The sequence below is a fragment of the Perognathus longimembris genome, chromosome 17, assembly GCF_023159225.1.
Source record: "Perognathus longimembris pacificus isolate PPM17 chromosome 17, ASM2315922v1, whole genome shotgun sequence".
Classification (NCBI taxonomy): domain Eukaryota; kingdom Metazoa; phylum Chordata; class Mammalia; order Rodentia; family Heteromyidae; genus Perognathus; species Perognathus longimembris.
The window spans coordinates 8,058,533-8,084,954 of NC_063177.1; the positions used below are offsets into that span (position 1 = coordinate 8,058,533).

At 51.2% G+C, this 26,422-nt stretch overlaps 2 protein-coding genes and 1 long non-coding RNA gene across 9 annotated transcripts; 1 reads left to right on the plus strand and 2 right to left on the minus strand.

Moving 5' to 3' along the window:
* Positions 1–1,231: 1,231 nt before the first annotated feature.
* On the minus strand, positions 1,232–6,345 carry Spag7 (sperm associated antigen 7). Its single transcript, XM_048365840.1, has 7 exons — positions 6,130–6,345; positions 3,598–3,665; positions 2,999–3,087; positions 2,779–2,863; positions 1,812–1,901; positions 1,556–1,712; positions 1,232–1,476 (listed from the first exon to the last, which is right to left on the minus strand). The coding sequence occupies exons 1-7, from the start codon at positions 6,212–6,214 to the stop codon at positions 1,367–1,369; spliced, it is 684 nt and encodes a 227-aa protein (XP_048221797.1). The 5' UTR covers positions 6,215–6,345; the 3' UTR covers positions 1,232–1,366.
* Positions 6,346–6,387: 42 nt separating this feature from the next.
* On the minus strand, positions 6,388–26,326 carry Camta2 (calmodulin binding transcription activator 2). 7 transcript variants are annotated; one of them, XM_048365824.1, is made up of 22 exons: positions 26,159–26,326; positions 24,816–24,910; positions 24,511–24,614; positions 22,759–22,826; positions 22,539–22,674; positions 21,923–21,994; positions 21,566–21,719; positions 21,136–21,270; positions 18,970–19,904; positions 17,868–17,994; positions 16,137–16,271; positions 12,775–12,890; positions 11,713–11,897; positions 11,370–11,448; positions 11,002–11,224; positions 10,493–10,794; positions 8,435–8,631; positions 8,029–8,212; positions 7,787–7,858; positions 7,325–7,509; positions 7,128–7,202; positions 6,388–7,056 (listed from the first exon to the last, which is right to left on the minus strand). In XM_048365824.1, the coding sequence occupies exons 2-22, from the start codon at positions 24,844–24,846 to the stop codon at positions 6,993–6,995; spliced, it is 3,579 nt and encodes a 1,192-aa protein (XP_048221781.1). In that variant the 5' UTR covers positions 24,847–24,910; positions 26,159–26,326; the 3' UTR covers positions 6,388–6,992. The 7 variants fall into 7 exon arrangements, with proteins under 7 accessions (XP_048221781.1, XP_048221780.1, XP_048221777.1 ...); XM_048365823.1 differs by having other exon boundaries at positions 21,923–22,060; positions 26,159–26,221; XM_048365820.1 differs by lacking the exon at positions 26,159–26,326 and adding an exon at positions 25,567–25,682 and having other exon boundaries at positions 21,923–22,060.
* LOC125365641 lies at positions 13,608–18,774 on the plus strand. The gene is made up of 3 exons (XR_007213732.1): positions 13,608–14,459; positions 17,271–17,276; positions 18,715–18,774. It is a non-coding gene; the product is annotated as an uncharacterized LOC125365641 (long non-coding RNA).
* Positions 26,327–26,422: the final 96 nt, after the last annotated feature.

Below are 26,422 nucleotides of genomic sequence, written 5' to 3' on the forward strand. Positions count from 1 at the left end.
GAGAGCTGGGGTTCTGGCCACCAGCAGCCTCAGGACTGGAGCAGGTCTGCCACTGAGCTGGAAAAAATGGCTTGAATGTACACTGGGGAGTAAAGGCTGCAGCCAAGTTCAGAGAAGTTCACTCAGAGGGTTTGCATCTGTGATCCTAAGAGCAGCTGCCACTTCTCCAGCGCATAGGAGGATCTGGAAGGGTTTGTTTTTTTTGTTAGTTGTTTTTGGCCGGTCCTGGGGCTTGAACTAAGGGCCTAGGCACTGTCCCTGGGCCTTTGTGCTCAAGACTAGTGCTCTACCACTTTGAGCCATAGCTCTACTTCCTACTATTTTTTCTGAGTTTGTTGGAGATAAGTCTCAGGACTTTTCTGCCTGGGTTGGCTTCAAACTGAGATCCTCAGATCTCAGCTTCCTGAGTAGTTAGGATTAATAACTAGGCAGGAGCTACTGGCGACTGGCTTGGAAGTGTTCTTGATATTTGATATGTATTGATTCATATAATCTTAGGAACAGCCTTGTCATAGTTACCCTTTTTGTGTTTGTGTCTGTAGTGGTGCTTAAACTCTGCTCCTAGGCACTATCCTTTACATTTTTTTTTGCCAGTCCCAGGCCTTGAACTCAGGGCGTAGGCACTGTCCTTGAGCTTCTTTTGCTCAAGGCTAGCACTCTGCCACTTGAGCCACAGTGCCACTTCTGGCTTTTTCCGTTTATGTGGTGCCGAGGAATCAAACTCAGGGCTTCATGCATGGTAGGTCAGCACTCTACCACTAAGCCATATTCCCAGCCCAGGATCATGAGTTTGAGACCACCCTGAGCTACATAGTGAGACCATTTTAAAAAACTAAATGCTGGGGATGTAGCTCAGTGGTAAAGCACCTGCCCATAACACAAAAGTGTGGTTCCATCCAGAGTTCATGGACAAAAAAAGAATGAATCTCGAAAATCCAATGACAATGCCAATAACTGGCCAGCTTTAGCTTACACAAACAGCAATTTTATACTGCTCAGCCAAAAATTATTCTCTTCTCTGCCAATGGGGCTAAAATCCACTTTTTTTTAATACATAAACCAGTACACTCAGTCAAACAGTGTTTATTGAATGTAAAGTAATTCCAGCCCCATGGGAAAGTGTTCCAAGGAGAACAGAATAATACAGATTAAATACTCACCTGCACATTCACACTCTCTTCCACACAAACACACACTCACCACATACAGAGTGAAACAGATGAAACCCCCGCGTCTCCCAGCCTGAGTGCTGGCTGGTGGGAGGTGATTCAGAGGTGGGGCTCTAGGATGGGTCCTGTTAGCAGCAGACTGTCCTTCCCCATTCCCTGTCTTGCCCCCAGAGGCCAAAGGGAGCTGGGTGGGATGTCTAGGAGGAAGTTGGCAACTCTTCCCCACTCTGCCGCAGACGTTTCTTGGCTCGGATCTCATTCATGGCCTCTTCAATGGAGCGTGTGTCCCTCTTGTTGGCCACTGGCACTGGGGGTAGAGGGCAGGACTTCAGATTCCCCTCCTCCACCCTATGCCCTCTCCAGCTCCCAGCCCTGCCATGGCTCACCACAGCCATAGGTCTTGTTGGCCTGCAGCATGTGGGCTGCATCCTTGGCTGCTCCCTTGCCAATGAGATGGCTGTACTTGTCTTTATAGTCACTGGCTGGGCTCACTTCCACAGGACCCTGTTGGGCTGCTGCTTCCTCCTGCTGCTGGACCAGCTCCTAGGGTCACAGAGGTAGAGAGTGTTGGTGCCTAGGGGCCTGATCCTGACCCCTTCTAGGTGATGGTGGTGGTTCCAGGGATTGCCAGGGAAAGCTCACCTTCAGCTTCCGCTTCTCCTCAGCCTTCTGGGGATCCCATTCCTCCCCATGACGGTAGGAGTCCAGCTCTTCATCTGAGGGTGCAAACTCCTGGGGGAGAAGGGAATTGGGGGCCCATTTAAGTGTGTGTGTTATGTTGTGTGTGTGTGTTATGTTGTGTGTGTGTGTTATGTTGTGTGTGCTGTTACTGGGGCTTGAATTTACAACCTATGTAAGAGTGCATGTGTATGTGTGTGTGCTGGTCTTGGTGCTCGAACTCAGGGCTGTCTGTGAGCTTTTTGTCAGTTATGGCACTTGAACTTGGGGCCTGGATGCCATTCCTGAGCTTTTTCACTCAAGACTACTGCTCCACCACTTTGAGACACAGCTCCACTTTTGGTTTTTAGTAATTATTTGGAGGTAAGGGTTTCATGGACTTTCTTGCCCATGCTGGTCTTGAGCCTGTGATCTTCAAATCTCAGCCTCCTCAGTAGCTAGGATTACAGGTGTGAGCCATTAGCACCTGGCACTGTGAGCTTTTTTTGCTGAAGGTTAGCGCTTTACTATTTCAGCCACAGCTCCACTTCTGGCTTTGTGGTGGTTAACTGTAGGTCAGAGTCCTAGACTTTCCTGTCTGGTGTGGCTTTGAACTGTGATCCTCAAACCTCAGCCTTGAGAAGCTAGGATTACAGGCATGAGCCACTAGTGCCTAGCTGTTACTTAGCTTTAACATTCAAGGTTGGCACTCTACCACCTTGAGCCGCTCCCCCATTTCTGGTGTTCTGGTAGTTAATTGGAGATAAGAGTTTCATGGACTTTCCTGCCCAGGCTGGCTTTGTATGTCAATCCTCAGATCTCAGCTTTCTAAGTAGCTTGGATTACAGGTGTGAGCTACCAGTGCCTGGCTAAGTGTTTAGTCTTAACCATCTCCCATGGTGGAGAACAGACTGAAAAGGAGAGAGAAAAGTGCGAAACACAGGCCTTTCACCTTTTTGAAGATCATGACATAGCGACAGTCATCGTCTTCCCCGAAGGAGAAGGATGTCAGGCCGGCCACTTCCACCACATCGTGTCTGGTATGGAAGGCAGAAGAGAAAGAACACATTGGCTATAAAGGGGCCCTGTGCCCTTCTCTTGAGGGTTCTCCCAATGGACCTTTCATATCCCCACCTGCCCACTTCTTGCCTCCCCCAGCCAGAGACACTCACAGTATGCTCCTCTCTATCTTGTTCATAGGCTGAAACTTTTTCTTGATCTGCCCACTGTCCTGGATGAAATCTGACACCTCTTTCTCCATCTTGGGCGAAAGAAAGGAAAGATGTGAGATGATGGTTCTGTACCATTATTCCTCTCCCCATCTACACTACCAACCTGTCTATGCCTCCCCACACCTTCCTCAGCTTCTGTGCCACTGGCTCTTAGGTTGTATCTCTCTTGAGACATTAAAGTTTTCTGTTCTGTTCTTTTTTCTGTGCCAGTACTGGGGCTTGAATGCAAAGCCTGAGTGTTGTCCTTTAGCCTTTTCACTCAAGGCTAGTGTGCTACCACTTGAGCCGCAGTTCTACTTCTGGCTTTTTGGTGGTTAATAGGAGGTAAGAGTCCACTAAAGCTTTCCTGCCCTGGCTGGCTTCAAACCAGCTTGTTTGTGATCCTCAGATCTCAGCCTCCCGAGTAGCTAGGATTATGGATGTGAGCCACTGGCACCAAGCTCTTAAGACATTTTCAATACAACTGAGTCTTCAACCTTCCAACTCTAACTTATTGAAATCCTTCAGAAGCTGTCTTTGATCTTTCCTGTTGTTCTCACCCTTTTACGAAATTCCACTTTCTGTTGTTTGTCTTGTTCTTGTAGTTTCTTCAGGCGGGCAGCTTGCTCTGGGGACGAGAAAGGCAGCATTAGGCCTGGACTAAAGCATAGAGAAGAGAGTTTGTTAGGCTTCAAAGAAAGCATGCTGTCCCCTGGGAGGGGTCAGGCTGTGAAGGTAGAATTGCTATTTATTCGTGAAGCATTTACTGGTGTATATTACATGTCTGGTACTGTGGTCAGCCCTGAAGTACCAAGATGATTAAACATAGTTTTACCCTTCATGAGCTCAGTTTGATGAGTGACAAAGATCATAATTATGCATAACCTTACTTAGCAACCCCAGCAGGAAACCAATTAATATGTACTTAATCCTCATAACAGATGAAGAACTCTAAGGCACCTGGAGAGGTAAGGAAACTAAGCCCCTGGCCTGACTTTCATTTCCATCATCTCATATTCTTCAGGAAAAGGAGAAGCTATTCAACTTCCTGTATTTTTTTTTTTCGCCAGTCCTGGGCCTTGGACTCAGGGCCTGAGCACTGTCCCTGGCTTCTTTTTGCTCAAGGCTACTTTGCCACTTGAGCCACGGCACCACTTCTGGCCGTTTTCTACATATGTGGTGCTGGGGAATCGAACCCAAGATTTCATGTATGCGACGCAAGCACTCTTTCCACTAGGCCATATCCCCAGCCCAGACTTCCTGTATTTTTGTAATACCCTTTACTTCCTACTTCTATGGCCAGAAAGAAGCTGAAAGAAATGGCTCATCTCATATCCTTCTACTTTTGAGGGTGTAGGGTCCACACTTAGCTGGAAATAAATTCCCCACCTTGGAGTCTTTATTAAACTCTCCTCTTCCCCTCTTTCAGATCCTGCCTCCTTGGCATCAGATCAGTCTACACCTGGAAAAAGTAGAATTTTTTTTACTTTTTGTTTTTGTTTTGGAGATGCCTGGGATTGCTTTTTCTCTTGACAACACTGATATCCACCATGCATGAAGAGTTACTTCTTCCTCTAGATTCCAAAACATTTGCTTCACATATGCTAAGAACAAGCATACTGTTAGGTTGTTGTCTCCTCTACCTGTCTATGAGCTTCTGGAGGGCAAGGGCCCTTGCTCATATTCAGTCTAGTCATCTTCCAGGGCCCCAGGGCCTGCCTGAATCTCGCATTTCCCTGACCGCACTATCAGCACCTCCCAGTTTTCCAGTCTCCTTGTGTCTGGTGAGAAGGCACAAGATGATGGCATAAGGTGGTTAAGAATATAGTGCTTAAAAGTTACACCTGGGTATGAAGCTGCCACTTACTAACCCCGTGAGACTGCACACAAGCCAGTGAGCTGAACTTCCCAGTCTGTCAACTGCTTCTAGTTATTCTCCCACCAAGTCAATCGTTTGTACCCCAAGTTATTTTCAACTTCCAGGCGACTATTATTGCTCCTTCCTTCCTTAGAGCTTTCAGATTCACTTCTCTGCCTGTAATTCTTTGCTCTCCTTTTTCATTTACAGAATTATCAATTCTTCAGACCTCACTCACTGCAAATACATTTTCAGAGCACTTATTATCAAACTTGTGTATTTCATCACTGAGGATCTCAGACACAGGACAGGAGTCTTCTTGAGGGGAGCAGGCGTTCAGTAAATAATAGGAAGTTTCTTTAGCTAATCCAGCAACCCTTGAACACCTGTAAGGCATCCGGTCTACCCTGACTCCTTCAGGCAGAAGAGCCAGTGCCCAGCACTGGGTTTGTCCGTAGTCAGGGCTACAGGACTGGACTCGGGGTCCTCTCCACGGAAGGCATTCCGCTATGTTGCTTCAAATGCTAAAGGGCGAGCCACCCAAAGGAAACCTGCACCTCCCTGCCCGGGCCGCACCCGACTCTGGGCGCAGATGCGAAGCTATTCAAAAAGCACAGGCGGGGAGACCACAACCAATCAGACCGGCGGGGCATTCTCGTCCCTCCAATAAACACCACGATCTGCTGAAGGAGCTTGGGAAATGAAGGCTAACATTGGGGGAAAGTACTGGTAGAGGAAGGCACAGGGACTGGGTTAAATCCAGAAGGGCCACAAAGACGCGGAGGACTCTAAAGGCTACTAAAGGAAGGTTCAAGGGTGCAGGCCCCCACCCTGGGGAAGTGGTGCTTTAAGTTGAGAGAGCCAATAGCGACCTCAGGTGAAAGGATTGTGGGTGGGCGTGTCCGGGGACAGAGCGAGCGGGGCGGGCGGGGCTTGCACGCGCCGTTCGCCAATGGGAAGACGGGGCGAGCGGAGACGGACGGGCCCGGTGGCTAATGGCAAACAAGGACTACGGAAGGAGAGAAGAGGCTGGAGCTGGGCATTCGGCAGCCAATCACTGCCAGCCAAGGACAGCGGGCGGGCGGGCCGGCAGCTCTGTTAGGGACGCCGAGGGTCTCCTAGGGGCCTGTGAGGGGTCTTTCAAGGATCTGGAGGCGGCATTGTCCAAACGGGGGTGCAACTGCGGTCCCAAGAACCGAGTGGAGAAAGGTGGTCATGGATTTGGGCTCCTCACCTCGGGCCTTGCGCCGAGTCTCCTGGTCCCCGAGGCTAGGTGGCTTCTCCATGGAGCTCAGGATGGAGCCCAGTAGGTCCGCCATCTTGGAAGTGACTGAGAGAGGGCGGTGCGTTCTTAAAGGGAAGGGCCGGTTGCCTTTAAGGCCGGAAACACGTCGGAGGCGGAAAACCACGCGCCACCCTGCGCTGGCCAGGGCCGCACTGGCGGGGCCGCCTCCCCCGGCCCGCCCCCAATAGACTAGAGGCGGAGGCTGACTGGTGCAGCGACGTTTAATGGCAATTCGTATAAACCAAGCCCATGCAGACGTAGAAAGTGCTCGTGGAGCCGGCCGGGGCCCCGCCGCGCAAGGGAGCTCCCGTCGGGCCGCGCGGCCCTTCCCGCGGCGTCTTAAATAGATTCTTCACTATACTCTGTATGTTACAGTATATACAGGCCCCCCGCCCTCGGGGCGGTCCTCGGTGCACCCCGGTCCCCGGGCCCCGAGGGGGCGGCCGGAGTCGGGGTGGCAGGAGAAGACCAATCCAGGAAGGGGGCAGGCGTGCGGAGCCGAGGTGGGCGGGCACGCCGGCGGGCAGCGGTGGGGCCGAGGCGGATACATTCAGTGACGCGTCCGACAAATAAATAAGGCAAGTCAGGAAGGGCCAAGCCGGTGCAGGCAGGCGGGGCGGGCGCGGGGCGCGGGCAGGCAGGGCTCCGCGGGTCACAGCTGCAGATGCGGGACCGAAAGAGGAGGCGCGGCCGGGAGAGAGGTGCTGGGCCGCGCGGGGTGGAGGCGAAGGGCTCCAACAAAAATGTGGGGGGAAAGCTGCCGACAGGGGCGCCCCGGCCCCAGAAAGCACTCTCCTGGCCCCGGGGCCAGGTCAGGTGGCCAGCCCCGGCTGGGGAAGTCCTTCCAGCTCCTGGTTCTGCTTCAACTCCCTCATCCTGCGGGGACAGGGGAGTCAGCAGAGACCGGCCGTGGGCCCAGGCGGCATGAGGAAGGGACAGTGACCCACCTGTGTCGGCAGCGCCTCAGGAATCTCATGATCTTCCTGGCTGCCTGGTCCTGCTTCTTGGTGAGAAAGGAGCCTCTGGTGGCAGAAAAGAGATGGGGATACACCCTAGACTCCAGGCCCTGCCAAGCCCTCAGCCCCTTAGAAGCCCCGTGGGGAGGAGGCCGCGGAAGCAGAGGGCTGCAGGGCTGGGGCCTCACTTGTTGCGGGCCGGCAGGGGCCCTGAAGGCCTGTGAGGCCCCGGCCTGCGGCGGTAGGAACGATAGTGCTGCTGGATGAGCACGGCCGCTCGCCGACTCTGCTGAAATCGTTTCTGTTCATAGTAGCTTCGGAATTTGCTCTGGATCAGTATGGCTGCTTGGGTCATCTTCTTATAGAGTGCAAACTGCGGGAAGGGGAGAAGGGACAAGGGATAAAATGGAGACGCAGCCCCTGCCCCTGAGGGTCATCCCCCAGCTAACTTAATACAGATTTCTAACTCATAGAATTCCAGAAAAGCAGAATCATCACACCTCACACTCAAGACCTCAAGGCTAATACCTTAAGTGCAATCCAGGTCAGCTTGTGGAGAGAGAAGGGAAGTTAGGGCTCAGAGCACCTGGATTCTCTAGATTGGAGTGTGAGTGTGTGTTGGTGGCATGCTTCTGAGAAAAGGATCTTACCTGCTTGTACTTCCGGTAACAGCGTTGGATCACAGCTGCTGCTACCTCCTGCTGCTCCTTCAGCCTCCGCCCCTGAGGGAAGAGGTTTCAGCATTTTATTGCACACCTCAAAGACATTGAACCTGACTCTTGCTCTCCCAGGGCTCCTTGATTGAAAGAATCCATGTGAGGCCTGCCTGGTCACTGCTCTTCTCTAGAAGCCCTGGGACCCCCGACTCCCCTGAGATCCCTGGCCACCTGACCTTGTACTTTCGGAAAGCTGTCTGGATGACTCGGGCTGCCTCATACAGTTCCCGTTGCTCGTGATCTGAGAGTGTCAGCAGGGCAAAGTCACTTTCCATCTTGCCACTGGTAGATGCAGAGAGGAACTCTGCCCAGGAAGGTGCTGGAGGCATAGTCAGGCGACCTCGCTCAAAGGGCAGTTCACTGTGAAGGACAGGGAGATGGGAAGTCATGGGGCATCTTCTGTCCCTCCTGTCCCACAGGGGAAGCTGGAGAGTGGCCTCCCTGTTTACCAGCCAGTCAAGTCCCTTCTCAAAAGCCCAGGGACCTCAGCCAGGATGAAGTGTTGGCTGTGGGTCAGCCTGCTTCCTCCCTCCCTTCTTCCTTTGAAGATGAAGTCTGGAGGCTTGGTCCTGAACTGGTCACCTGGAAGGGGCTGAGCTAGGGAAATGGTCCACATTCTCCAGGTAGCTGGCCAGCCAGGACATGGTCTCACTGAGGCCCGCAGTGCTCGTCCGCTCCCGCAATGAGGCTCCAGCTTCAGGAAGCCCCATGAAGTCCTCTCGTTTAATCCGCTCTGGCGTGGCTTCAATGATCTGCTTGGCCAGTGAGATCATGTCCACCTGGGTGGAGAGGGACACTGTGTAAGCCCTGCAAGGCCCTAACTGCCAAATATTCCTGTCCTGACGGGTCTCCCCACCAAACACCTCAGAAGTCATCTTTGAGCTCTTTCAGTCATTTTTGAGGATATAACCCTGTGTACTAAGATGTTGCAGAGAACATAGGATAAGAAGGACCTACTAGCTGGGCAACTTGGCTCAAGCTTTTAGTCCTAGCTACTTGGGAGATTGGGAAGATACTGGTTCAAGGCCAGCTGAGACATAAAGTTCCTGAAATTCCCACCTCAACCAATAGAAAGCTGATTGTGAGCCAGGTGCCAGTAATTACACCTGTAATCACAGGAGGATTATTACATCAGGAGGCTGATTACTCAGGAAGCTAAGATCTAGAGGACAAAGGTACAAATCCAGCCAGAGCAGAAAAGTTCACTAGATTTCCATCTCCAAAATAACCAATAAAGGGTAGAGATAGGCTAAGGAAAGATAGGAGAGAATGATGGAGAGGTAACACTGATCAAGAAGCATTGTATTCATAACCTGACTTCTGGAATTGAAATCCCTTTGTACAACTACTTGATAAAAAATTAATAAAAATACTTTTTAAAAAACAATAGGAGGTTGGGAATATGGCCTAGTAGTAAAGTGCTTGGCTTGCATACATGAAGCTCTGGGTTCCATTCCTCAGCACCATATGTATAGAAAAAGCCACAAGTGGAGCTGTGGCTCAAGAGGTAGAGTGCTAGCCTTGAGCAAAAAGAAGCCAGGGACAGTGCTCAGGCCCTGAGTCTAAGCCCCAGGGCTGGCAAAAACAAAACAAAACAATAAAAGGGGTTGGAGGTGTTGCTCAAGTGGTAGAGCACCAATCTAGCAAGTGTGAGACCCTGAGTACTCCAGTATTGGAAAACAAAACAAAACCACACACCAAAAAACTAGGAATGGTAGTGTGAGCCAATCATTCCATCTTTGTAGTAGAAAATAGGCCAGCTTGGACATAGAGTCAAGACCCTGTTTGAAAAATAACTAAAGCAAAAAGGGCTGGTAAACCCCTTTTTGCTTGCTTGATAAGCACTAGGCCTTGAGTTCAAACCCCAGTACTGCTAAAAAGAAAAAGATAACCCATATGGGGATTCAAGAGCCAAGCAAAAAAAAAAAAATAAAGAGCCAAGCAAATAGGGTTACTATCACTGCCGCCTAGCCCTGTCCCATGACAGTCAACCAGCACCTCCTCCCCACAAGCCTTGCAATGCTTCTCAATCCACGGCCTTCAGCTCTCCAAGAACTAGCCCAAGGCCTGCTGACTACATGACACCCTGGCAAATGGTTCTGGCCTTTGTTCTAGCCCTGAGGCCTGTAGCACTTCCTGCTGGCCACATTCCATGCAGCTTGTTTCGGGTTCTTTCTCTTTAAAATTCAGATTGCTTTCTATTTTACTCACTGGCCTCTAAAGCAGATAGGTCTAGCACTTGGCTACTGATTCATTCTGTAAGACTTCCTTAGCTTTTACCACCTGCAAGCCTCCTCCTTACCTCAGATCACTGCCCAGTATCTCCATCTTGTCAGCCCTGGTGCTTACATCCTCGCCCTCCATTCCCTAGTTCCTCAATAACTTTTTCCCTGTATGGATTAACAGGTAACTCCTCTAATCCAGTTCTAAGTGAATGTATTCCTCAGAATTCTTAACCACTGCTGCCTCATGACTGCTGTGTCACCAAGTCTGAAAGAAGCTAAGCAGAGAGGTACCTTGCATGTCCCCAAGTGGTAAATGGGCCTTCTTATCAAACTAGCCACACTGATTCTGCTCACAGAGTATCTGCCTAACTTGACCTAAAGCTGGCCCTTGAGATTCTATCCACAGAAGCAGTACCGGGATCACATCCACAGCTGATGGGCTGTCAGTGTCCTCTGGAGCAGCTCCATCATCTGGTGCTGGCAGGAAGGCAGGAGGGGAAGGTGAGGACCCTTTGGAGTTGGTGGCCTCATAATCCATGAGTAAGGGGGTTTCTGGTGCACCAGAGGAGAGTGGGCCCGAGACCATCTCCTCCATAATAACTTCAGAGGCTGGCAGAGGAGCAGTGGGAGGACTCCCATCTGGGGCACTAGAGTAGGCTGATGTGATGGAGAAAGTGCCATCTGACAGCTCTGAGGGTGAGGAAACACTGCTGAGACCTGTGAGGCAAGGGAAGAAGGTGAGGTAGCAGGAGCAACTGGCCACTCTCAAGTCTCCTACCCTCATCTTTCATCTCAGTCTCCCTGGCTATTCTTGCTCCTATTCCCATTCTTACCTCCAGTCCTAATTTCTCTCCTGCACTGTGGCTTTGCCCTGGCTGTGACAGACCATATCCCTCTCAAAAAAAGATCCGAGCCAGCCCTCACCAGTGTCTGGGCTGGAGGAAGGTGGTGATAGGGCAAGTAGGGGGTCCACTGAAGCCTCCTGTCTCTGCAGTTCCTCAAGGCAGCGAGCAAGGCGCACATGCCCCCTTGAATGAGCCACAGACAGGGGTAGACGGCCCAGAGAGTCAGGAATGCTCAGCGCCTGTCGGTTCCAGCGGAAGAGGAGCACAGCAGCTTCCAAGTGTCCCAAGGCACAAGCCCACATCTGAAGAGCAGAAAGGGAACCTGACTTCCTTTTCCAGGTGGAAGTCTCAACCCTGGCCCATCCCACCCTTTGCATCCTCAAAGACCTTCCCTTTGGAGAACAATTCCCCTTGCCCTGCAGGCATTTAGGGACCTGACATCCTCACCAGAGGGGTGCAAGAGAAATGATCCACGTTCAGCGGGTCAACCTCTTGCTCTAAGTCCAAGCTTCCAGTCTCCACACTCCTAGAGGGTTTGAAAGGACACCAGAGCCCAGTTAGGGAAAAAAGGGGAGCGTAGAAACATCAGAAATAAAGAGACTAGGAAGCCAGCTGTTTAGAAGCACCAAGTGGGGTGAAACAGCCAGAGAAAAGTCCGTTGAAGGGGACCAAGGAATCTATGTGTTTTAAGTCAGGGAACATTATAATTTCCCCAAATGCTTGTCCTCTTCTCCCCTCGCCCCAACTGTCCCAACTGCCACTCAGTTCCCTCCCTGTTGTCCCTACTCACCGCCACTGGCTCAGGGTCTCGATGAGACGAGCATAGCCCTGGGCGGCAGCCAGATGCAAAAGGCTCATGCCACGGAAGGGGCTTCCATGAGTCAGGCGATCAGGACCCCTCCAGGTAGATCGTGGGATCATGCTCTCTACCAACACCACCACCCGTGCCTCGAACCCAGGACCCTGGCCTTCATCCTGCAGTACACACACTCATGTTCAGAGACGTGGGCATCTGGTCTCCTAAGACTGTTCTCCTGACTTCTAATTGTGCCACTTCATCACATTCTGCTCCAGGTTCTCATGGTTCACTGGTTCTCCCAGTTGAAGTTCCTGTGTGGCCTCTATCCCATGGTCCACTCCTCCCATAGCCCACTTACTCCACAGCTGCTCTGGCTGCCAGACCTTGCACAGCTTTGCCCATATTGTCTCTCCACATCAGTCCAGATGGGTGCCCTGTCCACACATGGCTAGTCTCCATCAGAAGCAGGACTTTCCAATCCTTTTTCTTTGTCTCTATTAGTTGTTGGTGGTCCTGAGGCTTGAACTAAGGGCCTGGGCGCTGTTCTTGGGCTTTTGTGCTCAAGGCTAGTGCTCTCCTACTTTGAACCACAGCTCTACTTCCAGTTTTTGGGTGGTTGATTGGAGATACTAGTCTCACTAAACTTTCTTGACTTTGAACAATGATCTCCAGATCTCAGCCTCCTGAGTAGCTAGGATTATAGGTGTGAGCCACCAGCACTCAGTCCCCCATCTCTATTTCTTCAGAGACATGGGACCCACAAAATGCTAGGCCCCAACTCTCCTGACCCCTCCCCCTCCCCCACCTTCTCCCTCACCACCACCCTTCTTCAGACCAGAAATAGTCTGACGCTTGTCATGCCAGGAGAGTGCCCAGAAATAGCCACTCTTCCACGGGGTGGGGGTGGGAGCAGTGTGATGTCAGGGACAGGGAGGATGACTGGCTGAAGCAAGCGGCTGGGGACAGGCAACCAGATTCATACACTATAGGCATTTTCTTTAGGTGTATCTCCCTGTTCCCCATAATAGACCACTGCCCTTCTAATGGAACTACCTGAATTAGAGGAGCCTCAGGATCCCGGCAAGGGGCCTGCCCAGCTGCTGCAATCTCTGCCATACGCTTCTCCATCTGCTCTAGCCGCTCTAGGATGGACATCCGGAACTGGTTGTCTGCAGGGAATGGAGATGGGAAGCTAAATGGACAGGGTCTGGGTGATGGAGGGAACACTGCAATTGGACCCATCCAAGATCTGGGGGTGAGGGGGCGAAGACACCAAATCATATTCTATTCTTTTCCCCTTTTTCCTACTCACTTTCTAAATAAAGTCTATCACCAGGGCTCAGTCCTTAAACCAGGGCTCTTAATCCCACCTATAGCTTAGACTCAGGATTCAGAACCAAAGCAATCTCCTTTAAGACAGAAGTAACAAGAATTCCCTTGGGGGCTGGGGATATAGCCAAGTGGCAAGAGTGCCTGCCTCGGATACACGAGGCCCTAGGTTCGATTCCCCAGCACCACATATACAGAAAACGGCCAGAAGCGGCGCTGTGGCTCAAGTGGCAGAGTGCTAGCCTTGAGCGGGAAGAAGCCAGGGACAGTGCTCAGGCCCTGAGTCCAAGGCCCAGGACTGGCCAAAAAAAAAAAAAAAAAAAAAAAAAAAGAATTCCCTTGGGCTGGGGGTATGGCCTAGTGGCAAGAGTGCCTGCCTCATATACATGAGGCCCTGGGTTCGATTCCCCAGCACCACATATACAGAAAATGGCCAGAAGGGGCGCTGTGGCTCAAGTGGTAGAGTGCTAGCCTTGAGCAAAAAGAAGCCAGGGACAGCGCTCAGGCCCTGAGTCCAAGCCCCAGGACTGGCCAAAAAAAAAAAAAAAAAAAATTCCCCCAACAGCCATCCCCCTAAGCCACCCGAAATCACACAGGACAAACCCAGCCTCCTCCTAGGCAGTGTGTTCCCCAGGTAGCCCCAGATGCTACCTTCATCACCCATGTTGGAGCTGAAAGGCTCATGGTCCCTCCTCTTGGGCAAACTACAGTGCAAAAGGACTCAGGAAGTGATTTGAAAAGCACCGCCCCCTCCTCCCAGCCCACCACAGCTGTCCACAAAGAAGGTGGGAAGGGAAGGTGGAAAATCAGATAGCCAAGGCCATTCCTCTTCCTCCTCCTCCTCCTCCCCCAACCCTATACACAAATATACACACATACATACACGTGCATACACACAAGCACACATACAACCCAAGCTATTATTTGTCCCTTTCTGAGATCAAACAAGGACAAAGCAGGTAGGAGATTAGAGCCTATGGAAAATAAGCACAGGGAAACAGGGTGAATGAAGCCTGGCATGTTCTGAGATGCCAGGATAGTAGGGTGGATGAAGGCATAGAGATGACAGCAGAGGAGAGGAGTAAAAAATCACCAGCAGAAATGTGGTAGGACTGAGAAGAGAGAAGGGGGAAAAAATCAAGGTGAAGGCAAGGAGAGATGAGACAAAGCTACAAAAAGAATACAAGCTAAGCCACTGGGTTCAAGGAGAAATGAGAAGAAAGGGGAAAGAGAAGACCCACAGAAGAAATAAGGCAATGATGAACAGTTACAGAACAGCACCAAGAAACCTAACAAGGTCTCATAGTAGGCAGACTTGAGTCTCACACAGGGCACCCAACACACACACTCAAGCTTTGCAAGAAGAGTGGATACAAAAGTGAGGCAAGGGCTGGGAATGTGGCTTAGTGGTAGAGGGCTTGCCTTGCATGAATGAAGCCCTGGGTACATAAACAGAAAAAGCTGGAAGTGACAGGGCCCAGGCCCAGAGTTCAAGCCCCATTACAAACAACAAAGAGAAAAGAAAAGAAAAAGCTGGCAGTGGTGCTTTGGCTCAAATGGTAGAGTGTTAGCCTTGAGCAAAAAGAAGCTCAGGGACAGTGCTCAGGACCTGAGTTCAAGTCCCAGGACTGGCCAAAAAAAAAAAAGTGAGGCAAGAAAGACCAGTGCCTTGCTGGGCACTAGTGACTCATGCTTGTAATCTTAGCTACTCAAGAGGCTTAGATCTGAGGATCTTGGTTTGAAGCCAGCCCAGGCAGCAAACTCACTGAGCTTCTTATCTCCAATTAGCCACTGGAAAATAGGAAGTGGCACTGTGGCTCAAAGTGGTAGAGCACTAGCCTTGAGCAAAAGAGCTCAGGGATAGCACCCGGGCCGAGTTCAAGGCCCATGACCAATAACAATAACAACAAAAGCAGCAGGGCAGATACAAAGTTCTAAAAGGCCCAAGACAAAGAAGCAGAAAAACAGTAGTAGACTTAATACATGCACACTCACACACATACACATAAACACAAAAGTGTGTATGAGTTGCCTCTGTGTGTTTGTATAAAAAAGAACACCGGGACTGGGAATATGGCCTAGTGGTAGAGTGCTTGCCTCATATACATGAAGCCCTGGGTTCAATTCCTCAGCACCCCATATATAGAAGCCAGAAGTGGTGCTGTGGCTCAAGTGGTAGAGTACTAGCCTGAGTTCAAGCCCCAGGACTGGCCGAAATAAATAAAAATAAAAAAGAAAACCATGATTTTAGCAGTAGGTATCACTAAGCAGTAATAAAAAAAACTTCCATTTTTTGAGCTGAGCATGTTATCTCGGTACTTGGGAGGCTGAGGCATGAAAATCAGGAGTTTGAGGTCAGCCTGGGTTAGTGAGTCAGTGTCTCAACAAACAAATAGTGCAAAAAAATAAGGTATAAAAATTTCACTTTCTAAGTGTGGGCCAGTGGCTCACGCCTATAATCCTAGCTACTCAGGAGGCTGGGATCTGAAGATGGAAATTCAGAGCCATACCAAGCAGATAATTTTTTTTTTTTTTTTTTTTTTTTTTTTTTTGCCAGTCCTGGGCCTTGGACTCAGGGCCTGAGCACTGTCCCTGGCTTCTTTTTTTGCTCAAGGCTAGCACTCTGCCACTTGAGCCACAGTGCCACTTCTGGCCGTTTTCTATATATGTGGTGCTGGTGAATCGAACCCAGAGGGCTTCATGTATATGAGTCAAGCACTCTTGCCACTAGGCCATATTCCCAGCCCCCCAAGCAGATAATTTTGTGAGAGCTGGAACTGGAGGTCTGACTCATGGTAAGGGTGCTAGCCTTAGGCAAAAAAAAAAAAAAAAAAAAAAAAAAAACCTCAGGGGCAATATACAGGCCTTGAGTTCAAGACCCAGGCCTGGAACAAAAAAAAACAAAACAAAAACTGAAAAGACCAATGAAACAGGGTGGGAGAGAGAGAGAAAGAGAGAGAGAGAGAGAGAGAGAGAGAGAGAGAGAGAGAGAGAATGTGTGTCTAATGGCTCCCTGAGGGCTCTAGGAGTGTGTTATGTTCAAAGACTGTGGAGAGCCTGACAGGGTCGGAGGGTTCCGTACTCACCGTCCAGTGACAACCAATCAAGCTGTGTACTTGGCAGAGACAGGAATCGGCGGGCTCGATACTCGAAGAGCACAGAAGCAGAGAGGGGCCCTTCTCGCCCTGCTACCTGTAAAGATACCAGCCCCACTTCATGGGCTGGGGAGAGCAGGAGCATCATGAAGGACTCTGCCTGGCTCCTCTTTTGGCTGTCTGCGTCACAGCCATGATTGTCCCGTTTTTCTCTCCCACTCCCAGACTCGCAAGAGGCCCCTGGCTTCAGTAAGTGGTCTTGATACTAACACAGAGGGGAGTCCATCCACTTGTTCAAGAACTTTGTATCTACTAGGGACCAAAGAAAGCTTAGAGTCTAGACTCTCAAGTGTTGCTTTTTTTTTTTTTCTTTTCTTGGCCAGTCCTGGGGCTTGGACTCAGGGCCTGAGCACTGTCCCTGGCTTCTTTTTGCTCAAGGCTAGCACTCTGCCACTTGAGCCACAGCACCACTTCTGGCCATTTTCTATATATGTGGTACTGGGGAATTGAACCCAGGGCCTCATGTATACAAGACAAGCACTCTTGCCACTAGGCCATATCCCTAGCCCTCAAGTGTGTTTGTTATTCAGCAAAAATGTCTGGAAGCTGATGATCAAGGACTACCTATTCTTATTAACAATTTGATGGTGGCTTTTAAACCCTTTAATCCATTAGACCAGAGTCAGTCACAGCCCTATTACTAAAATGGAGGAAAACGGCTCTGGCTACTCCTAAGCAGGGCCCAGGAGAAACTGTCTAAGGCCTACTGGATGAAATTATCAGGCTTTGACCTACTTTTCTACTTTCCTACTTTTTCCCAGTTTCTCTAGACTCATTCCCTTTCCTTCCATACACAGTTGAGTGGGGCTGTGGAGAATGTAAAGAATACACTCATGGACGGCAAAGCTGTCAACTTGTCACTCCCTTGGTCCCTGGGTTCCACAGGAAGGCTGACTGGTAAGCACAGGGTCAGGGGTAAGGGTGTGGCAGAAGAGCAGGAAGTTCAGTCTAGACCAGTGCCTTCCAGAACTTTGCAGTGATGGATATATTTTCTACCCAAATTAGTCTGTGTGGCTACTTTCTCAGTGCAAATGAGGAAATCAATTTTAAATTTGAATTAACTAGGCACATGTGACTAAAGGTTACTGTACTGGACACTCACATCTAAAAGCTAATGTTGGGGAGAAAAATGGAAGGGAAATCTTCTGATGGAAAAGTACTGGAACACTTAGCTGGACATTTTAAATTGTAACCGGCTTGTACAACCTTTTAAGTTCAGGAAATTAAAAATAAATAAAAAATAAGAGCTAAGGTCCTTTGGTCTCAGGACTGGTCAGTGAGAAAAGTACCTGTGCTTTTTCATTCTCTCTACACTGGCGTAGGATACCTTGGGGTATGCCAGCAATTAGATGGACACTAGACATGATGGGTTCCTTATGTCAAATGCCTGAATTTACAGGAGGGGAAACCAACCACACAAGAAAGGGATAGAGTGATCTAAAACCATTGGTAGTTAGCAAGAAAATTTCTTGGGCCAGATCCTAGATTTTCTGACAACTGAGGCCAGGCTGTTCTGCCTGCCGGGGAGCTTGGCACCTGGCAGAAGTTTTGTGTTCTCATAACAACCTATGTGTTCCAGTGCTTCCTGGAAGCCCAGAGGTTCTGACCTGTCCTAACTGTCCAAATGTCAGTTCCTTCCCATACCATGCCCAATCCCCATACCAGGGCAGTAGCAGCGTAAGACACCAGGCTGGACAAGTGAGGCTGGCACTGCGATGTGATCAAAGACACAGGAATAATGCTCTGCTGCCTCCGTCCAAGGGCCAGTGATGAGCACCTTGACTCCACCCTGCAGACAGAAGTCAGAGAGCCATGTGACTGCGGCGAGATGTCCACCCAACACATTTACACAGAGCCTCAGAGAGTACTACTATATGGCAATATGGCAAGCTCTGTGTGAGAGCATGGCGTCTCAGGGATGGACAGGACCTAGTTAGGTTGCCAACCTATCCTTCCTTTGAACCTTTCTGTCAAGTAGAGAAAATATTTCTACCAGAATATTCTACCAGAAATGGGGAACTTGGGATCTCCCCAGAAGTATCAGATAACTATCATTAGAAGGAAGTTCTCTTGGGCTATTTCACCCCACTACAGTTCTGCCCTTCCCTCTCAGGCAGTATAAAGCAGAACTTCTCCACTGCTGACCATAGACTTTCAGCTGCTCAAAGTCTGAAGTCACATCCCCACAGTACATTTTATTTTTCGAGCTGAACAGCCTCATTTCCCTCCCCTTCAACAGTCACCAAAGGAATGAGATCCCTGGGGGATTCAAAGCCATGCTAACACATGGAAGGCAGGAAGAGAGGACCATGAAAATAGAAGAGAAGCTACAGTTTAGACAAAGGTGGAGCTTGAGACCCAAGAGGTTGCGAAGAGGCCAGTAGTGTGGCACAGTGGTAAAGCGTTTGCCTAGCATGCCCAAAGGCCCTGGGTTTGACCTCTCAGTACCAGAAGAAAAAAAGAGACATAAAAACAAAGGGAGGGCAGGGAATATGACTTAGTGGTAGAGTGCTTGCCTAGCATGCATGAAGCCCTGGGTTTGATTCCTCAGCACCATATAAACAGAAAAGGCCAGAAGTGGCACTGTGGCTCAAGAAGTAGAGTGCTACCCTTGAGCAAAAGGAAGCCAGGGACAGTGCTCAGTCCCAAGCCCTGCGACTGGCAAAACAAAGGGAAACTAGGTCACAGCCCACAAGGTAAGAGTAATATTCATTTTGTGGAATTGGAAAACAAACAGGGAGGGAGAAGCTAAGCCTAGACTCACCTCTGGGTAGGACCACTCTGGAGAGAAGTCTGTGATGGTGCTAAGAGCAGGTGAGAGCTGGGGCGTCGAGGCAGGGATGCCTGAAGCTTCTTCACTGATGAGTTCTCCCATAAGGTCTGGGAATGACGAAAGACTGAAGGCCTCCAGCTCACTGGCTCCACCGGCTCCTCCAAATAAGGCCTCCCCTCTTGCTACCCTGCCTGATTGCTCCAGAGGGGCAGGGGAGGATGGAGATGAGGGAGGGGGTGATGGTACAGGTGGGGCGACTCCCTGGCTCTTGAGCTCCTCCCCAACATCATCATCTTGGATGAAGAAACAGTTTCCTCTTTTCCCCCCTGCTCCTGCCTGTGGAGGGAGCCCCCGAGCGGCTGCTTGGGGCTCCAGGGCAGCAGCAGGCTCTAGGGCAGGGCAGGGGGTATGAGAAGCTTCTGCCTCAGGGAAATCTGGGCTCACCCCATGGCCCCCTCCGTATGTCTGGCCCCTTTGAGGGCTGTTGAGAAAACGATCAGGGTCAAAGGCAGGGCTGGGAGGAGCTGGTGGGGCAGTGGGTTCAGAACCTACAACCACCGCCAAGCTCACAGAAGACCTATTTTCAGCCTGTGGAGCCAAGTGCCTGGTGGGTGTCAAGCCCCTGGTACGCCGCTCCAGTCCTGTCAGGAGGAGGATGGCAGTGCCTCCTCTCGAACCCCGAGAGGTAGGAGGGCTAGGTCTGACTTCTAAAGGCTCTGCAAAGCCTGAGGAGGAGGAGGAAGAAGATGATGAAGATGGGGAGGTGTGTGCCTTGGGGAGCTCGGGGGGAAGTGGAGCTATCAGTGGAGGAGGTTCGGGTGGCTGGGAATGGGGCACAGAGGTCAGGGTTAAAGCTCGGGGCTCCACTTTGGGAGAGATGATACGATGTTTCGTGCTGCTGCATTTGTGGGTAAGACTTCCTGAACCTGGAGTGGAGATAGGTGGGGAGGAGAGAAGGGATAAGATACATCTTCCTCCATCCTTCTCTTCCTGGATGCCATTAGCAAGTATTTCTTGGGACTTTCAGACTAAAGATGTAATACTAATTGTGACCACTTGGAGGGGTCAGAAATGAGTTCTCTCTCTTTTTTGCCAGCCCTGGGGCTTGGACTCAGGGCCTGAGCACTATCTCTGGCTTCTTTTTGCTCAAGGCCAGCACTCTACCACTTGAGCCACAGCGCCACTTCCGGCTTTTTCTTTATCTGTGGTGCTGAGGAATTGAACCCAGGACTTCATGTATACGAGGCAAGCACTTTACCACTAGGCCACATTCCCAGCCCCTCTTTCTCTTTAAATGGAAAAATGATATATATATATATATATATATATATATATATATATATATATATATTGCCAGTCCTGGGGCTTGGACTCAGGGCCTGGCTTCTTTTTGCTCAAGGCTAGCACTCTACCACTTGAACCACAGCACCATTTCCAGCTTTTTCTGTTTATGTGGTGCTGAGGAATCAATCCCGGGGCTTCATGAATGTAGCTAGGCAAGCACTCTACCACTAAGCCACATTCCCAGCCCCTCGCCCTCTCTTTCTCCTCAAAACAAACAGGACTGGGGGCCGGGAAGGTGCCTCAGTGGTAGAGTGCCTGCCTAGCATGCATGAAGCCCCCAATTCTATTCCTCAGTACCACATACACAGAAAAGGCTGGAAGTGGAGCTGGGCTCAAGTGGTAGAGTGCTAGCCTTGAGCACAAAGAGGCTCAGGGACAGAGTCTAGGCCTTAGTTCGAGCCCCAGGACCAGCAAAAAAAGAAAAAGGAAAAAAAACCCAAACAAACAGGACTGGAGCAAATGCAGGGAAGGACTCTAGGCTTGGGAGAGTAGCTGAGAGATGGGAAGGCAATGAAAAAGGACAAAATCAGAACCAAGGTGGTACTAGCTAGAAACAAAGCAAACACTGGGTATAATTGGTAGGATGGTGGAGTTAGGGATAGGAATGGCTAAAGGTAGCAGGCAGAAGGGTTGGGCTACCAAGGCGCCTTGATAGAGGATGAGGAGTGGAGGCCAGATGGGCAGGTCTCTGTTCACTTGGCCCATCTTCCTGGACATGCAAATGATTTGCAAGTCAACATGTAAATCCCATGGAGACATATAGAACAGTGTGGCTAGGTGGGAAGAGAGCTTCAATATTGGGGGGACACCCACCAAGGCCCCCACTGCAGAGACAGGCGTGGGTTCTGGGTGCAGGCTTGGTCGGATGGGTGTCCAAGATCTGCTGTACCAGCTGTTCCACAGAGAACTCCTCTGTTCCGTTCCCGCAGCTCCACTTGATGCCATGAACTACAGGAGATTTAGGGAAAGTGCTGGGGGACACCCAAAGTACCCAAGTCAGGGTCATCCAAGTCCCTGACTTGCTGATCAGAGGCCAGCAGCCTCAAGACTGTCTGGCCATGTAGCTCACAGCTGTCTTCATTCCCTTCTCCACATTCTGAACAGGAAACCTAGCTCCTTGCAGGAATGTACCCTCTGGGTCTGGAGGGGAACAGTCACCCACAGGCTTCTGCACAGAAGCAATGCCTTTGGGAGACCCCATTCTCACTCTCCCTTGGAGCTCTATCTTTGCCCTGATCCTTACACATGGGCTTCAGCTGTCCCAACAGCTCCTCCCGGGACCACTTCAGCCATTCTCGACGGTCGCTGCTGATGGAACAAAAGATGGGGCTGCAGCCCTTTCCACAGTCTTCTAGGGCTGGGACGTTCAGGTAGTGTACAAGGACGATGTCAGGGTTCTGAGAGCACAAGGCACACACAGAAAACTATGGGTCTTGGGGTCCAGAGGCTCAGCTTCCTAATCTTTCTTTCTAGGAATTCTCCAATTTATGGTCCCCCCAACCTCCCACCTTCTTTCTTAGAACCTACTTATTTGTCCTTTCAGACACCATATTCCTCAAAGGGCCAGAATAGTCTGGCTCCTTGAGTATTCCATGCTTACCTGGAGCAGCCAGTAGCAGCGCCGATGGAATGTGGGGACGATGGAAGAGTGAACGTAGCAGCCATAGAGACACTGCCAGGAGACAGGCTGGGTGGGGGGAGGGCTAGTCTGCTCCCCAACTCTTCCTCTGTTCAGTCCCTTTGCAGGAATCCCAATCTTTCCACCAGTTCCTCTCCAACCCTCTCCCCATACTCCCCCTCTATTTCCCACCCTTCTCTAGTTCCAGCAGCCCTGAGTCATAGATGAAGGACAGAGGGAAGGGAACAGCGGGGCTGGTGCCTCACAGCAAAGGCTAGATTTCAAATATGGGACTACCCAGAAATCTACGGGAAGAGCAAGAATACATCTGAGAGCAGGAACAATGATTTGGGAAGAGAAACCTGGCTCAGAGCATCACTGCTTAGACCAATGAGAAAAATGCTATAGAAGGGGGATTAGAGTCAATGTCCTATGGTTCAGAGAGGTGGCTCATGGAGGGAAATGGAAGAATGGGCTAAGTGATCGCTCAGCTAATCCAAAGTAAGTGAGGAGGGAAGGATGACTGACAGGGGGAGAGGTGGACACTGTCCTTAAGAAGGGCAATGAGAACAGATGCCTGGATGCCTGATGCTCTTACCTCCATGCCCTGGACCTTGAGCTTCATATGGTCCTCTCGGGTGGTCTTGCCATCCTTCCGCTTCTTCCACAGGTAACCATCCTTTCGGTATTTCACCTTCTTGCGGTTGTAGAGGATGATGGATCCATTCTGAGGCCTGAGAAGGGAAAGCCTGGCCTTAAATTCTATGAACAGAAGCCAGAACCCCCTGCTACTTCGCCACCTTGGACAACTTTCTCACCGTGTCTTTGGGGCACAGGACAGCCACTCATCATGCTTCTCAAAGGTGATCAGGTAGGATGCGATCTCCTGTAGGAGAGGAGGCACTCAGTGAGTGCCTTTCATGGAGGGGCTCAACCTAGTCTCTAGGTCACTGCCTTATGGCTTTGTTGTGAAGAGTTGTGGCAGCCAGTAGAGATTGTGTCCAGATATCTGAACCCAAGGAGGGCCAGGATCTTGCTATCTTGTCAAGAACATCCTTGAACTCTCGTTCTCCTGTCTTAGCCTAAGTGCCAGGATTATAGGCGTGTACGACCATGCCTCCTTCCATTGCCCTCTTCAGAATCCTAGATTTCATCTCAGACAAAAACCTAATCTTTCCTTCTTCCTCTTTCAACCGAAGCCTATAACTTCCGAGACAGGTTCTGAACTTCGTCATCCTTTTTGCTTTGCTGGTCCTGAGGCTTGAACTCAAGGCCCAGACACTATCCATGAGCTTCTTCTTACTCAAGGCTAATGCTCTACCAAGTGAGCCACAGAGCCACTTCCAGCTTTTTTCTGGGTAGTTTATTGGAGAGGAGAAACTCCAATTGTTTGACGTTACCAAGATGTCCAGTTCCTGAAGCTTGATCCCCAGGTTCTCCCAATGAGGGAGCACACCACTGCCACTATTTACCTATGTGTCACCCACACTCCCGCTGGATGGGCCGACCGATTCCTCCCTGCACAGGTCCTGAACAGTTCTCCCTTCCTGTTAGTGTTGCACAAGCCTGAAATGCCATGTACACACATCTCCAGTTATCCTATGAGATTTGTAGATGCTCCATGAAGTTCTATTGCCAGCATGAATCTGACAGTTCTGCAGTCCTTATAATTACATGCATACACACTCCCTTTTACTATCAGTTATATCAAATCAATAGTTATCAACCACCAACTAAATATGAAGCACTAGTTGTACAGAATACAGGTATGCAACAAAAGGACTGTGACCTCTAAAAAGAGCCAGTATAGGTTGGTGGTGAAAAGCAGGGGCTGTCAAACAGGCATGGTAGGGCACACCTATAATCACAATACTCTGAGGATCTTGAGTTCAGCATCAGCCTGGGCTACATACTGACACCCTATCTTAAGAAACAAAACAAAACAAAAATAACACCAGGTGTTGGTAGCTTGTGGCTGTAATGCTAGTTACTCAGAAGGCTGAGATCTGAGGATCACTTTTCAGCCCAGGCAAGAAAGTCAATAAGATTCCATCTCCAATTAGGAAGCAAAGATGTTGGATAGGAGGTGTGGCTCAAATGGCAGAACACCAGCCAGGAGTGGAAAAATTGAGAGCAAAGGAAGCCCTGAGTTCAAGCCCTGGTATCACCACCACTACAAACACACACACACAAAAAAAAACAACAACACACACACACACATCTAACAGGCTTTGGAGTAAGATTAGCCACAAGAGGTAAATCAGTTTCACCATTACTGACAAGGGTAATAATTCAAAGTAACAGGCCAAATGCTTAGCATGGTATCTAGTATGTAAGAAATACTTAGCTAGCTAGCAGTAACTGTTGTTTTTACCTGGGTGGATGTGTTAGAAAGAAGTGAGCACCTACAAGATCCCTGTCTTTGTACCTCTATAACCCCCACCCCCAGCCCCAAGAGCCTACAGCAGTGCTCTGTGCTGAGGCCTGTCCACGGACACAAAAACACCTCCTCATCCTCCACTCCCCACTAGGCCTTGCTGGGCCAGAAACCCTCAATCTCCCTAGAAAACCTCATTTGTATTCCAGCGTAGCCGTTCTGGAGGCAGCAGTGGGCATCGAGGAAGACACTCCAGCAGTTTCTTGGGGAGGAAGATCTTCAGGTGGTGGCTGTTTTCTAGAGGGAACAGAAGGCAGAGTTTAGTGGCCCCTCTGGCACTGGGATGAGAGGAGGCCCAGGGGAAAAGGGCTGAAGGCAATTCAGGGCTCTAGGAAAAACTACAACCAGGAAGAGGGTAATGAGCCAAGAATCAGAGGGTCATCCAGTGTGGGGAGAACAAATCTGTACCCAAACTGGGAACTTGGCTTGTGAACTCACCAGCAACCTCAGTGGTGTCCTTGGTATTCATGGTGAGGACTCCAGGGGCCAAGGTCACCCCCGGCCTGAGGGGCCGGGGGGAGGGGGAGTCTGTGCTGGGAAGGGAGAGAATAAGGTCATGGCAGAAGCCCCCACAATAATTCAGTATGAGGAGCATGAGGTGGGGAAAGGGTACATTACTGGATTTTGATATCTGGGAAAGATGAGGCAAAGAGAGGAAGGGCTGGACAATGTGACAGTAGAGCTGGGGAATGGAGATGAGTGACCCTTCAGGGACAGAAACCAACATAAGTAGGGTGAAAGGACAGAAAAGAGTGGTCAGAAAGAAATGGGGCAATGAGGGGAAGGGAGAAGATTCATAAGTAGGACTGCAACCTCAGAAGGCCAACAGCTAGGCTAGGACTAAGATGTCAGGACCCGGGGGCTGGAAATGGGGACATCAAGTTTGTAGGATGGTGTGCCAAGCCTGCCTGGCTGCTGGGGGAGGACAGGAGATCGAAGTCTGGGTGGCAAGCTAAGCCTGAGAAGACACACCCTGAGTTCCTTCCCTTTGGTTTTCCCAAGGGGACGGGCAGATCTGATAACTGACCTCACCCAGCTGTCTCCTCCAGGTTGGTCAAGGACTGGCAGTATTTGGGCTAGATCCGCAGACTCAGTTTCCCACCCTCAGGACAGCCTGCCCCTGCCACTGAGCCCACAGCCCACTCCACCACCAGCACTCCTCTCCCCACAGGCCCCAGGCCTCCCCTACCCCATCCACCGCTCGGTCTCCGGCCCGAGCCTCCGCCCTTCTGGGGGAACAGATGGGAGCTGGAGGAGGCTCGGCGCGCCGGAGGCACCAGGTGTTCGGGGATGGAGAGGGGGAGGAGGCCGGTCCCCGCTACGCCGTGCGCAGGGAAGCCCGGGTTAGGACTCCGCCCCGGGGCCCAGGTGCGCAGTCCTGGCTGGGCAGCCGGCCAAGGTGCGGAGCAGGAGCGGGACCCGACTGAGGGCGCGACGGCGCGGGGCGGCCCCCACGGCGGGGCCGGGGATCCCGGCGGGACCTCCGGGGTGGGAGGGTCCGGTGTGCACCCAGGGAGGTTCTGGAGAAGCCACGGGACGGAGTCCGCGCGCGCGGCAGACGGGGGTCAGGGCCGGCGCCGGGGTGCCGGGTCCCCCGCACGCGAAGGTCCGCGGCGGGGCCCGCGAGCGGCGCCCCCTGGTGCAGGGGAGGAGGACGGGAGCGGGCGGCGGGGCGAGGCGGGGGAGGCACGGTGGTCCCCAGCGCCGAGCTCACGTCGGGGCGCGGCGAGCGGCGCCCCCTGGCGCGGGGGCGGAGCGGCGGGCGGCGGCCTGACTCTTACCTCCCGGGGTCCCGCGGGTGACGGCGGCAGCGGCCATTCTCCCCCACACCGACCCCCCCCAGCGCCGGCCGGCGGCGACGTCCGACGTCACTGCGCACGGGGCGGGGCTTCCCGAGAAGCGAGAGTGGGTCGGAGGGGACCCTGGGGTCAGCGCCACTGGCCTGGGGCGCGAGGGCTTCTGCTCCCGGGGCTCTGGGGCGCCCGGCTGAGACGTTCCTGACAGGGGCCTCGGCGTGGGGGGACCCCGTCCCGACGCGAAAGCTG